Source organism: Vicugna pacos, chromosome 7 (genome assembly GCF_048564905.1).
Source record: "Vicugna pacos chromosome 7, VicPac4, whole genome shotgun sequence".
NCBI lineage: Eukaryota > Metazoa > Chordata > Mammalia > Artiodactyla > Camelidae > Vicugna > Vicugna pacos.
The window spans coordinates 80,499,230-80,513,411 of NC_132993.1; the positions used below are offsets into that span (position 1 = coordinate 80,499,230).

At 33.7% G+C, this 14,182-nt stretch overlaps 1 protein-coding gene across 2 annotated transcripts in view; it reads left to right on the forward strand.

Annotated features, from left to right (window-relative positions):
* The window catches only part of CDK13 (cyclin dependent kinase 13), a 99,567-nt gene that overhangs the window by 34,829 nt on the left and 50,556 nt on the right, over positions 1-14,182 (forward strand). For both annotated transcript variants that reach the window (XM_072965237.1, XM_072965238.1), the window contains exon 5: positions 68-238. In XM_072965237.1, the coding sequence (XP_072821338.1) occupies positions 68-238 (171 nt within the window). The remainder of the gene's footprint in view (positions 1-67; positions 239-14,182) is intronic.

Below are 14,182 nucleotides of genomic sequence, written 5' to 3' on the forward strand. Positions count from 1 at the left end.
AAATAAATTTAAAATGTTACTTGGTTTCATTAGCTGGTAATCTGATTTTTATTTAATTTTCTAATAGGAGAAATGGTAGCCTTAAAAAAAGTACGTCTAGATAATGAAAAGGAAGGCTTTCCAATCACAGCAATTCGAGAAATTAAAATTCTCCGGCAGCTTACCCACCAGAGTATTATCAATATGAAGGAAATAGTGACTGATAAAGAAGATGCTTTGGATTTTAAGAAGGATAAAGGTATGTGTATATTTACATAACCTATTTTGTGTCATCATGATGTTGCTAACTTGTAGATTTTGATATAGATATTGACCATTTGAGTAATTAGTAGGTACATTAAACTATTGCCTTAATATCAAACTCCATATTTAAATGTAGTTGAGTTGAAGAATTATTTTATATGTTTTGCTTTCGTGGTTTCTAAGTCACCTAGATAAACATCAAAGCATACTTACTGGTATTATTCACTAGTACTAGTTGTTTTTTTTTGGACATCAGTGCATGATTTTTAGTTTTCACTTTTTAATAATTGAGAAATAGTTTATATAGTAGTATTAGAATATACTTACCTTACATTTTAAATGTTACGATGTCTTAACATAGAAGGAAACTTTATAGTAGGCGTATGTGTTATTTCTGAAAGTGTGGAGGCAAAAATCTTAACCTGAAATTGCCTTTAATAAATCGTAGTGGTATGTGGTTGACTTTTAGCAAAAAAGCTGAAAAGAAATTAGTGCGCTTTTTAAAGTAGTTATCATAGGGTATATGAAATACTCTACCTCCAGTAGAGTTTAGATCTTCAAAGTAAGATTTTGAAAACAAGATTGACTCCTTTATAATTGGTGGTTTTCATAGAGCAGAATTTTTTTTCAAGTAAATCTAATATAAAACAGATTAAGGTATGTCCTGACTGAACACGGTACTTATCATCCTCCTGTCCCCAACTACACCCATCCACCATCTTACTCTTCTGGGAAACATAGATAATATATATGGTAACCATTCTGTATGAAGGAACCTCTGTTTGAAAGTATTCTGTATGACCCATGGAGATCATCAGAATCATCTGTTTCATTGACATCACTTCTGTTAGGTGTTTTTTTCTCTCATAATAGAGCCCATATTCCCTAGCCTGACTTTTCAACGCGGTTTGTCTTTCTCATGTTATTTCTCATTGTTTCTTACTGTGTAATAGAAAGGATACTGGTTTGACTTGGGTTAGAATGTCTGGGATTTGTGATTTAGCTTAAGGCCTTTAGCCCTTCTGAGCCTATTATTCCTTCATCTATTAAAGGGAAACATTGTTTCTCTTACCATGTAGTAAGAATTAGATTAAGATTTTATGCATGAGGGTGGTGTGCAAATATATTTTTCATTAATCTTGTACTATAGCCAAAGTAATATAATTACTTTCCTCCAACCTGGACCCTCCTCCTTTTTTGATCAGTAGGATCACATCCCTGCCTATTTCTCCAACCCCAATCCCGATCAATTTTTCTGATTTCTTGACTAGCTGCAGTCACACTGGTCTTCAGAGTCATCAGATATGCCAACACACTTGTCTGCTTTAAAGTCTTTCTTTACACTGGTCTTAAACACATACACACACACACGATTTGAATGGCTGGTTTTTCATTTTCTAGGTCTTAGCCTGAATGTTGCTTTATTCGTTAGTGAGACCTTACTTGACCAATCTTCCTACTTTCTACCGCACTGCCTTTAAGAAAACATGGTTAAGTGGTATCATGAAGTAATGGGTATATTTTTGTGCAAAAACTTAGAGATGTTAAATGAGCTTTTTCTGAAATAATCGAGAGAATGGAGGCAAGACAAACTAATTCTAAATTTTTCCTGAGGGCAGGGTATAGCTCAGTGGTAGAGTGCCTGCTTAGGATGAATGAGGTCCTTGGTTCAATCCCCAGTACCTCCATTAAACAAACAAACAAACAAACAAACAAACAAACAAACCGAATTGCCTTCCCACCCCCCCATAAAAAAAGCTTAAAATCAAAAAAAAATTTTTTTTTCCCTAAAGCTTTTTTCATCTTTCAGGCAGTCCCATCTCTTTTTGATATCTTTGAGAGGATCTTTGAATCTTTTTGTCTGTTTTTCTGTCTTTTTATTGTTAGTGTGGAGGTAGTTTTGTTTCAGATAAAACTAGATCTTTAGTTTCTGCAGTGGGATACAAGTACTTGTATTAACTTACACTGAAATAATGGTATCATTTCAACAAAATAGTATTTTGGTACTTAAAATTAACAAAACCAGTATTAAAATTACTGTGTACAAATTAAGTTAGCTATAATACTTTCAATATTAGTATTTGTTTAATGAGCAAATTTGAGTAATCTTTTAATTTGGAATAGAAGAAAACTGTGTCAACATATTAAGGGCCATATATAAAAAGTCCACAGCTAGCATCATTCTTAGTGGTTAAAGACTGAAAGCTTTAAAGGCAGCAAGGATACAGTTTTCCCCTACTATCCAAAAGTAGAGTTTTCTGTGAAATCTTTGGTAAGCTCAAGTAGCATGAAGCAAAGAAGCAATTCCCTTAGGATACATCTTGCTAATGGAATCACAAAATAAATCAAGATAAAGCACAGGTGCTTTGCAGACACAGTTTAAAGCCATGGTGACTTGACATTGATATGTTCAGTGTAGTTTCCCAGGGAAGGAGCTTGGTTGTGCGACTCTCACTGCTCAGGGTGCATGCTGCCTTTGTAACAGCTTACTGCCAAGCCAGTGCTGCATGCTATTTTTGCTTTTTACCTTTTTTTGTGAAAGCAAAAATCTGTTGATTTCTTTGGTTATTGAAAACAGATATTAATGTAGGTCTTCCATAAAAGCAAAGTAGCAGAAAGTGAACTTTCAAGAAATGGGGAATAATTGTACCTACTTTTGTCACTTCTGTTCATTATAGTGTTGGAACACTATAAGAACAAATAAGCAATACAAACAAATAAACATCCAAATTGGAAAGGAATAATTAAAATTATATCTCTTCATAGACAACATGTTATATGTGGAAAACCCTAAAGTTTCCGCCAAAAAAAAAAAAGAGTTAATAAATTCAGCAAAGTAGCAGGGAACAAGATCAACATGGAAAACTGAGTTGTGTCTGTACTATAATAATGAAAAATATGAATAGGAAATGAAAATAGTTTCATTTACAATAGCATCAAAAAAGAATAAAATACTTAGGAATAAATTAAGGAAGTGAAAGTAGTACATTAAAAATTATAAAATAAGTTAAGGAAGGCACAAGTAAATTAAAAATATTTGTTTTTATGGATTAGAAGACTTACTAGTTTAAGATAGTAATACCCAAAGTGATCTACAAATTCAGTGCAGTTCTTACAAAAATCCAACAATGGTTTTTGCAGAAATAGAAAAATTCATCCTAAAATTTATATGGAATTTCAGGGGACCCTTAAATAGCCAAAACAATCTTTTTTTTTTTTTAACTGTGGATTTAGGTTTACTTGCTTGATGTAATTTTTAAAAGTATTATGTAAAATATCAAACATATACATAACTTTAAAGAATAGTAGGATGAAATAACACTTCACGTACCTACTGCCCACCTTTAACAATTATCAGCTCATTGCCAATGTTGTTTATATATAATCCAGTATCAGCTCACACAGGCACCTCTCGTCTGTGTGGCATGCTATTGTCAATGGCAGCATAACCTAATAAATTCATTTTCTACTCTCTCAAAAAAAATTCCATATCATAGTAATCTAAACTACAATCTTAGGAAGCTAGAAAAAGAACAAATAAACCCAGAGTACACAAAAGCAAAAAAATAGAGTTGAAATCAGTGAAATAGAAAACAAATATGGTAATAGGTTAAAAAGCAATAAAACCAGTATTTGATTCTTTGAAAGTGGAAATATCAGTACCAATCCTATAGATGTTAGAAGAAAAAGGGAATTTGATGAACAGTTTCATGTCCATAATAACTCCAGTAACTCCAAGAAAATGGACAAATTCCTTGAAAGGGAGGGAAAAAAGCATAACAACAATGGTAAATCCGAGTAGCCTTGTGAAAGGGCTCCTGGACCCAATTCCAGTGTGTGTGTGTGTAGGCCTCCCCTCACCAACAGTCAATTAATTCTTAGCCTGCTGGTGCCTTATTTCTGACACTATCTACTAGGAGATAGAATCAGATCCCAGAGGATAAAGGGCTCAATCCTAACAAAGCTGATCTCTACTTCAGGTGCCAGTCACAAGCCTAGGTTGTTACCAGTATTTCTGATCAACCAGCTAGAAACAAGAGGGTCCCATGACCACTTCCTTGGGTTCAATTAATTTGCTAGAATGGCTCACAGAACTCAGGAAAACCCATTTACTCATTAATTTACAGATTTATTACAGCAGATATTAAAGGATATGAATCAACAACCAGATGAAGGGATATATAGGTCCCCGAAAAGAGGAGCATCTGTCCTTGTGTAGCTTGGGGTCTAGCACAGTAGCACATAGAAGCTGCTTCCCTAGCAGGGAAGCTCTCAGAATCCCCTCCTTTTTTGTTTTTCAGGAGGCTTTATTACATAACCACGATTGATTGAGTCATCGGCCATTGGTGATTGATTCAATCTCTAGTTGCTCTCTTCCATAAATTAGAGTTTCTTTCTTTTTCTAAATTTAAATATAGTTGATTTATAATATTGTATTAGTTTCAGGTTTGGAGCAAAATGATTCAGATATATATATGTGTTTGTGTATATATATGTATATATATAAAATATTGAACAATACTGAATTTTGTTCTTTGTGTTTTATAACTTCTTGTTGCTTATCTATTTTATGCATAGTAGTTTGTATCTGTTAATCCCATATTCCTAATTTATCCTCCCTCTCGTTCCCCTTTGGTAACCAAAAGTTTGTTTTCTGTGTCTGTGAATCTGTTTTTGTTTTGCATATAGATTCATTTGTATTGCTTTTTTGGATTGTACATGTAAGTGATATCGTATAATATTTGTCTTTTTCTGTCTGACTTATTAAATATAATAATCTCTGGTTCCATTGAAGTTGCTGCAAATGGAAATATCTCATTCTTTTTTATGACTGAGAAGTATTCCTGTGTGTGTACCACACCTTCTTAAACCAGTCGTCTGTTGATAGGCATTTGGGTTGTTTCCGTATGTTGGCTGTTGTAAATAGTGCTGCTATGAACACTGGGGTCCATGTAGTTTTTTGAATTAGAGTTTTTGTCTTTTCCAGATATATACCCAGGAGTGGGATTACTGGATCCTATGGTAGCTCTGTTTTTACTTTTTGGGAAACCTTCATACTGATTTCCATTGTGGCAGCACCAATTTACATTCCTACCAGCAGAGGAGGAGGGTTCCCTTTTCTCCACACTCTTTCCATTATTTATTATTTGTGGACTTTTTGATGATAGCCAGTTTGACTGGGTGGGGTAATATCTTATTGTAGTTTTGATTTACATTTCTCTCATAATTAGCAATGCTGAGCATCTTTTCAGGTGTCTGTTGACCATCTGTGTGTCTTCTGTGGAGAAACGTCTGTTTAGGTCTTTGACCCATTTTTGATTTTGTTTTTGTTTTTGCTGTTGAGCTGTGTGAACTGTTTGTGTGTTTTGGAAATTAACCCCTTATTGATTCCATCATTCACAAATATTTTGTCATATTCCATAGGTTGTCTTTTCATTTTGTTTACAGTTTTCTTTGCTGTACAAAAGCTTTAAGTTTGAGTAGGTCAAACTTTTTTGTTTGCTTTTTAATTGAAATACAGTTGATTTAAAATATTTTAGTTTTTGGTGTACAGCAAACATGGACTTGGAGGGCATTATGCTAAGTGAAATAAGTCAGAGAAAGACAAATACTGTAAGATATCACTTACATGAAGAATCTAAAAAAAATACAACAAACTAGTAAATATAACAGAAAAGAAACAGACTCACAGATGTAGAGAAGGAATTAGTGGTTACCAGTGGGGAGAGGTTAGTGGGGAGGGTCAGTAGGGAGCAGTAGGGGATTGAGAGATACAAGCTATTATGTATAAAATAAGCTACAAGGGTGTATTTTACAACATGGAGAATATAGCCAGTATTATATAATAACTATAAATGGAGTAAAATCTTTAAAAATTGTGAATCACTATATGGTACACCTATAACTTTACATAATTTTGCACGTCAACTTTACTTCAAAAAAAAGTTTTCTTCTAGGAGTTTTATGGTGTCATGTTTTTAACATGTAGATCTTTAAACTATTTTGAGTTTATTTTTGTATGTGGTATGAGGGGGTATTCTAATTTCATTGATTACAAGAGGCTGTCCAGCTTTACCAACACGACTTGCTGAAGAGACTGTCTTTTTTTTATTGTATGTTGTAGCCTCCTTTGTTGTAGATTAATTGATCATAGGTGTGTGGGGTTATTTCTAGGCTCCCTGTTCTGTTCCATTGATCTGTATGTCTGTTTTTGTGCTAGTGCTTCGCTGATTTGATTATTGTAGCATTGTAGTATTTATTGTCTGAAGTCTGGGAGGGTTATGCCTCCAGCTTTGTTCTTTTTCCTTAGGATTGCTTTGGCTATTCTGGATCTTTCGTGGTTCTATATAAATATTAGGATTATTTGTTCTAGTTCTGTGAAAAATGTCATGGGTAATTTGATAGGGATTGCATTGAAGTCTGTAGATTGCTTTGGGTAGTATGGCCATTTTAAAAATATTCTTCCAATCCAAGAACATGAAATATCTTTCTATTTCTTTGAGTCATCTTCAGTTTTCTTTGTTAGTGTTTTATAGTTTTTAGCACATAGGTCTTTCACTTCCGTGGTTAGGTTTACTCCTAGATATTTTATTTTTTTGACGTGGTTTTTAAATGTGATTTTTTTTTTCACTTTCACATATTTCATTGTTAGTGTAAAGAAATGCAACAGATTTCCATATATTAAACTTGTATCCTGTTACTTTGCTGAGCTCATTTATTAGTTCTAATAGTTTCTGTGTGGAGTCTTTAGGGTTTTATGTGTAGAGTATCACATCATCTGCAGATAATGACAATTTTACCTCTTCTCTTTCCAATTCCACATACACAAATCAAAATCAATGTGATATACCACATTAACAAAAGACAAAATCCACATAATCATCTCAGCAGATAAAAGCATTTGATAAAATTCAGCATCCACTCATGATAAAAACTTTTACCAAAGTATAGAGGGAACATACCTCAACATAATAAAAGCCATTTATGACAAGCCCACGGCCAACATAATACTCAATGGTAAAAAGCTAAAAGCTTTCCCGCTAAATTGTGGAACAAGACAAGGGTACCCACTATTACCGCTTCTATTCAACATACTATTGAAAGCCCTAGCCACAGCAGTCAGACAAGAGGAAGAATAAAAGGTAGTCAAAGCAGCCTTGAAAAAGAACAAAGTTGGAGGGCTCACACTTCCAGATTTCAGAACTTACTACAAAGTTACAGAATAGAGAGCCCAGAATAGACAGCCCAAAAGTAAATACTCACATATATGGTCAATTGATTTTTGACAAGGGTATTAAGATATTCAGTGGGGAAAGTTTGTTCAACAGATGGTATTGTGAAAACTGGATATCCACATCCAAAACAATGAAGTTGAACCCTTACTTAACAACATATACAAAAATTAACTCAAAATGAATTGAAGACCTAAATGTAAGAGCTAAAATTATAAAACTCTTACAAGAAAACATACTGGGGATCTTTAAGACTTTGGATTTGGCATTGGTTTCTTGAATGTGGTACCAAAAGCACAGTTAACAACAGCAAAAAAATATATTGGACTCCATCAAAGTTAAAAAAATTTTTAATGCATTCAAGGACATGATCAGATTAAAAAAGCAACCCATGACATGGCAAAACCGTATTATCTGATAAGGGTTCATGTCCAGCTTATATAAAGAATTCCTACAATTCATCAACAGTAAAAGGTCAAAAGACTTGAATGGACATTAAGCACATGAAAAGATATTCAGCATCACTATAACCATTTAGGGAAATGCAAGCCAAAGCCACAAGAGTTACTACTTCATACCCATTAAAATGGCTATTATCAAAAAAGTAAAAATAAAAACAGCAGAAAATAACAAATGACAAGATGTGGAGCAACTGGAACCCTACTTCTTTGCTAGTGGGAATGTATAATAATAAAGCTACCATGGAAAATGATATAGCGTTTCCTTAAAAAGTTGAAAATAGTACTACCATATGATCCAGAATTTCCACCTCTGGGTTTATACTTGAAAGGATTAAAAGCATTGTCTTCAAGAGATTTTGTACCCCAGGTTTATAGCATCATTGTTTAAAGTAACCAAAAGGTAGAAGCAGCCCAGATGTCTTTGGATTCATGAATTGATAAGCAAAATATGGTATTTACATACAACTAAGTGTTTATTCAGTCTTAAATACAGAGGAGATTCTGACATGCTGCAACAAGGATGAACCTTGAGGACATTATGCTAAATGAAATAAGCCAGTCATAATGAAAGGACAAATACTGTATGAGGTACCTAAGGTAGTCAAATTCATGGAGACAAAGTAGAATGGTAGTTACTAGGAACTGGAGGGAGGTGAGAATGGGAAGGTATTGCTTAATGGTTACAGAATTTCATTTTTGTAAGATGAAAAGAATTCTGGAAATAGATGGTGTTGGGATGGTTGTACAACAGTGATAATAAATTTAATGCCACTAAACTGTACACTTAAATATAGTTAAGATGGTAAATTTTATTTATGTTTTACCACAGTTTTTAAAAATTGAAAAAAAGGGAATGAAGTACTGATTGATACATGGATGAACCTTAAAAACATTATGCTAAGTGAAAGAAGCCAGTTACAAAAGACTGTATTGTATGATTCTGCTTATATAAGATGCCCAGAATAGGTAAATCCATAGAGATGGGAGGTAGGTTGGTGGTTGCAAGGGACCTGGGGAGGAGGTTGGAAATGGGGAGTTACTGCTAATGGGTACAAGATTGTTTTTGAGGTGATGAAAATTTTCTGAAATTCATTGTGGTGATGTTTGTACAACTCTGAATACATTAAGACTTATTTAAGACCAAAAAACCCCAACTAGTTCCCAAGGACTCTGTGTTCTGATGAAAATACTATACACATTGAGAGGAATAAGTGTTGTGGATGAGGAGAAGGGTCTGTGATAGAAGATGAGGCTGCAAAGTTAGGGCCCAGAATGGTGTTTGACCTCAAATATTATGCCAAGGAACCAAAATACTAACTTTCACTTTTTTCCAAAAAAAAAAAAAATAGTACAGTTCTTATTGTGTGTTTCAACCAGCATTTATAATGACTTTATGTGAACTTTGACAATTTGATTAGTAAAAAATGGTATCCTATCTTTTTTATAATCATTTTTTATTACTGTGGAGCTTGGTTGGACAGTTTTTTGTGTATGGAGGCCGTTAATATTTATCCATATATCACCTGTTTATGTCTTTTTTCCATTTTTTTTTACAGTATCAGTGTTTTTCTTAACTGACTTAAAAAATATTTTTTACCTAGTAATGTTCATCTTTTGACTGATTTACATAAAAACTATCCAGCCATCTGGTTTTCTTGCTCTCCATGTGTTTCCTATGTCCTGCTCAGTAAATGTTTGTTGAGTTGAATTGAGAAGAAAAATATTTATGAAACAGATTGTAGTATGTTCCAGAATAACTAAATGAACCCTTCATGATTGTGAATTTTGCATGATCAGTAAAAGTGCTGATCAAGAAAGGTGCTTTAGTCACATCAATAAAATATAGCAAGTAATGCTTTTAAAGGAAAAAAAATCAAAATCTTAAGTAGGAATGACTTCTTTCTTTGGTTCACAAGGTAATACAGAGTTAGCATCATGTGTTGAAATTTAGAGTAAAGAACAGATCAGAATGTGTAGGTGCTCATCAGGAGATGATCTGTGACAAAAGGATTGTCCTGAGTTTAAGTGAAAAGGAATGTGTAGGAAAGTAGGAAAGGGGTAGGTGGAAATGGAAGTGGGGGGTGGCTTTTTCCTGCCAATATTTCCTGAATAGTTGAATAAGAAATATGTTATTTTGGGGCAGATGTCATAAGGTAATAGTAATGGGAAATATATGTGTAATGGTTAAAGAGTATAGTTCGAATCCTTGCTTCTTTCGTTATTATGTACTCTTTGTTTTCCTCATCTGGAAAATGGGATAATAATACCTAACTCATAGATTTGTTGTATCAAATGAGATAAAGTGTGTGAAGCACTTAACTTAGAATATTGAACATAGTAAAGCACACAGTGAAGTTTGCTGTTATTACAGCATGGTGGTAGATTGTGAGAGCAGAAATAGATCAATAATATAATAATTGTTTATACTTAAGCAGAATTGATGTTTGGGAGAAATGAATATTTCAGTTTTAATCCTCCAGTGAAATTTCATCATGTGAAGATCAAGTATCAGGAATGGTGGTAACTCAGAACTTAAAAATAAACTTTTTTTCTGAAAGCTTAGAAATAGTCTCTAATTATTAATAGTAAAAGTTGTCAAGAAGAGTGAAAAACTTATGTGTGACTAGCTGAACTTCCTTAATCTACCAGAACTTAAAAAGTGATTTCAAACCCAGGCAGGGAAATGGAAGCCAGAAGAGTGAAACTCAGTAGCAGGCAGTAAGACAGATGCTAATTGCAGAAGCCAGGGTATTGGTTTGAAATGGAAAACAGAGAGCGAAAGTTAAGGAACATATGATCTGAATGGCCATCAATAAACGAGAAAGAATTCTGCAGTTAAAATTCTGCGGTGGGGAAAGGCAGGTTGGTGAGGGGTGAAAGTGGCACCGTTTAGGGCATGCCTCATCACTGTTTCGTGCAATAAACTAGAAGATAGCTATTACATTGCTCTATGGTTTTTCAGCCCTTTCTGAAGAAACTAATAACCCCTTTTCCTTCATGGTGAAAAGAGGGATGGGACACTCAGACCTGGGGGATTGTTTTACTTTTGCCATTTAGTAGTTGTGTAATGGCGAATTATTTAGTGTCTCTAAGCCTGATGTGTTACAAGGAGATAATAATATTTTGGGGGTTACTATGAAGCTTAAATGGGATAATATTGAAGTATTTTCACCTCTTTAGTAGTTTACCATTTTTTCTTTATGCTTACCATAGAGTCAACCTGCATACTAGGATGTCGCTCTTAATGTGATATAAAACAGTGTAAATTGAACCACTTTGCTGTACACCTGAAACTAACACAACACTGTAAATGAGCTATACTTCAATTTAAAAAAACACACACTACCAGTTTTTGATAGGTTAAAAAAATTGTATTCTTTTCCACTATACGTTATTGTGACATATTGAATATAGTTCCCTGTGTAGGTCCTTGTTTGTCTATTACATACGGTAGTGTATATCTGTTTATCCTAAGCTCCTAATTTATTCCTCCCCCCTTTTTCCTTTGGTAACCATAAGTTTGTTTTCTATGACTGTGAGTCTTTCTGTTTTGTAAACAAGTTTGATTTGTATCATTTTTTAAAGATTTCACATGTAAGTGATATATGATATTTGTCTCTCTGTCACACTTAGTATGATCTCTAAAACTGGTAGTGTTTTTCAAAAATAACTCTCACTTGATTCTTTTTAGAATTATAAAAATAACATATTTAGTTGAAGTAAAAAACATAAATTAGTAGAAGAGAGACATATGCATAGATCCTCTGACATTTGGCCAACAATGAGAAGACACCAGTGGCTTCTTTTTAGACTTTTTTGGTGCAAAACAACTATACACCTTATTTACTCACATACTTGACAAAGATGAGGACATAATATGCAGTGTTCTGTAAAGTAGACATTTTTGTGTATCATGTAGCCATGGAAAAAAACCAAGATGGAGGGTGGCAATAGCTCAGTGGTAGAGTGTGTGCTTTACATGCATGAGGTCCTGGTTCTATCCCCAGTACCTCCATTTGAAAAAAAAAATCAAGAAAACAAGATAGTGTTCTGTAGCTTTGTAATTTGGGTATTACTAGGCTTTTCCCCTGTAGATGGATATTTAGGTTATTGGTTTTTAGCTTCTATTAGCAGTGCTTTATCAAACATCATTAAATGTAAATCTGTGTGTTGTTGGAGTCTTTCTGTAGATACATTCCTAAAAGTAGACTTGTTAGGTTAAATGATTCACTTCTTTTTTATGTTACTAGTTAAACAGCCAAATTAACTTGTAAGAAAGCTTATACCAGTTTACATTCTCATTAAAATTTTGTGTGAACGCCTAGTTTCCTGAATCACAGTTCATTATTGATTTTACATTTTTTTGTCCATCTCATAAGAGAAGTTAATACTTTTTTTATTACTTGTGTGGGTAAAGATATATTCGTGTTTTTGTCATTTTTTTCTGTGAATGGCCTGTTGCCATTTTCTTGCCAACTGGAGAGAGACATTAAAATATAGATATTAATGCTTCATGTGTTTCACATATCATAGATAATTTTTCCCATTTCTGTTACTTGCCCATAACTTTGTTTTTCTATGTTCTTTTTAAATCTAAATCTTGTATATGTTCATCTGTCAGTTTTGGGGGTTTTTGAGGGAAGGTGGTTTGTCTGATGCTTAGGAAAGCTCAGCCTTCTGGAAAATCCTAAGAATATTTTCCTGAACTTTTTTTCAACTTCTATTTTAGTTCGAAAAATTTAGATATATAAGTCATTGTTATTTTGTTCTGTTGTGCCATCTTTAATAAGGTCCCTCATGTTCTGGGCTCTCCTGTTGATTCTTTTGCATGCTCTGCTAGCATATCACATTGGTTTAATTATTGCAACCTTATACTACATTTCTTTTTTAATCTTTTTATTTGTTTATTCTTCAGTGGAGGTACTGGGGATTGAACCCAGGACCTTGTGCATGTTAAAAGCATGCACTCTACCACTGAGCTAATGCTGGCCCCCTCTTATATTACATTTTAATATCTGGTAGATAAGGGTCTCCTACCCTCTCCCCCTAAAAGAAGATCTTGCATTTCATGCATTTAAATGGGAAAGAGGTGTGAAAACTTGTCAGTGGAGATTTGACTAGAATTACATTGAGGTTCATTTGGGGAAGGGCAAGGATTTCTTAAACACTTGATGAGTATATAGGATCATAGAGAGGTATATTCATGCAATGCTTGAGAGTGAAAATTGGTATAACTTTCAGAGAGTATTTAAGGCATGGTAGGCACATACTAAATACTGTATAAAGATTTAATGTTGACTTTATAAGCATTATTTCTTAAAAGGTATTATGTCCTGTAAATCAGCCATTCTATTTTTAGAAGCATATAAGGAAGTAGTCGTGACTTTACATAGATAAAGCTACAGGAATGTTCTTCATAGCATTGCTTATAGTAGCATAGTGTTGGAAACAACTTCAGTATCTATCAGTAGAGGATTATTGAACAGAACTGTGGTATATTACTATGGACTACTATATAGCTATTAAAATTATGTAAAAGTTAAATGATAAGGGAAATTTTTTAGTCTCTATATTATGAACATATAAAGTTTAATCCAATTTTTGTGTTACAGCTATATTCTAGGAGCACAGCTAAACCTTTGAGGGTGATGGATATGTTCATTATTTTAATTGTAGCCACAGTCTTACAAGTGTATACCTATGTGAAAACTACTTAAATTGTATCTTCTGAATATGTGCAGTTAATTGTTGGTTAATTCATCAAAGCTGTGAAAATTTTTCTTTAAAATGTAATAAACTTAAGGAAAACTGTTGAACTTACTACTTCAAGAAATAAAACCAGTAGGATAAATAAATATATAGAGAGAGATTGATTTTAAGGAATTGGGTCTCATGATTGTAAAGGCTGGCAAGAATGAAATCTGTAAGGCTGACTGGCAAACTGGAAATTCTGGCAGGAGCTGATGTTGCAGTGTTGAGTTCAAAGGCAATCTGAAACAGAATTCCTTCTTTAGGGGACCTCAGTCCTCTCTCTTAAGCCTTCAACTGATTGGATGAAGGCCACCCACATTATTGAAGGTAATCTGCTTTCCTCAAAGTTTACTGATTTAATTGTTAATTAAGTCGAAAAAATACTGTTACACAACATCTAGGCTGGTTTTGACCAAGCATCTGAGCACTGTAGTGTAGCCAAGTTGATATATGAAATTAACGATCTCACATGGAGTGATTTCAGGAGAGTAACAG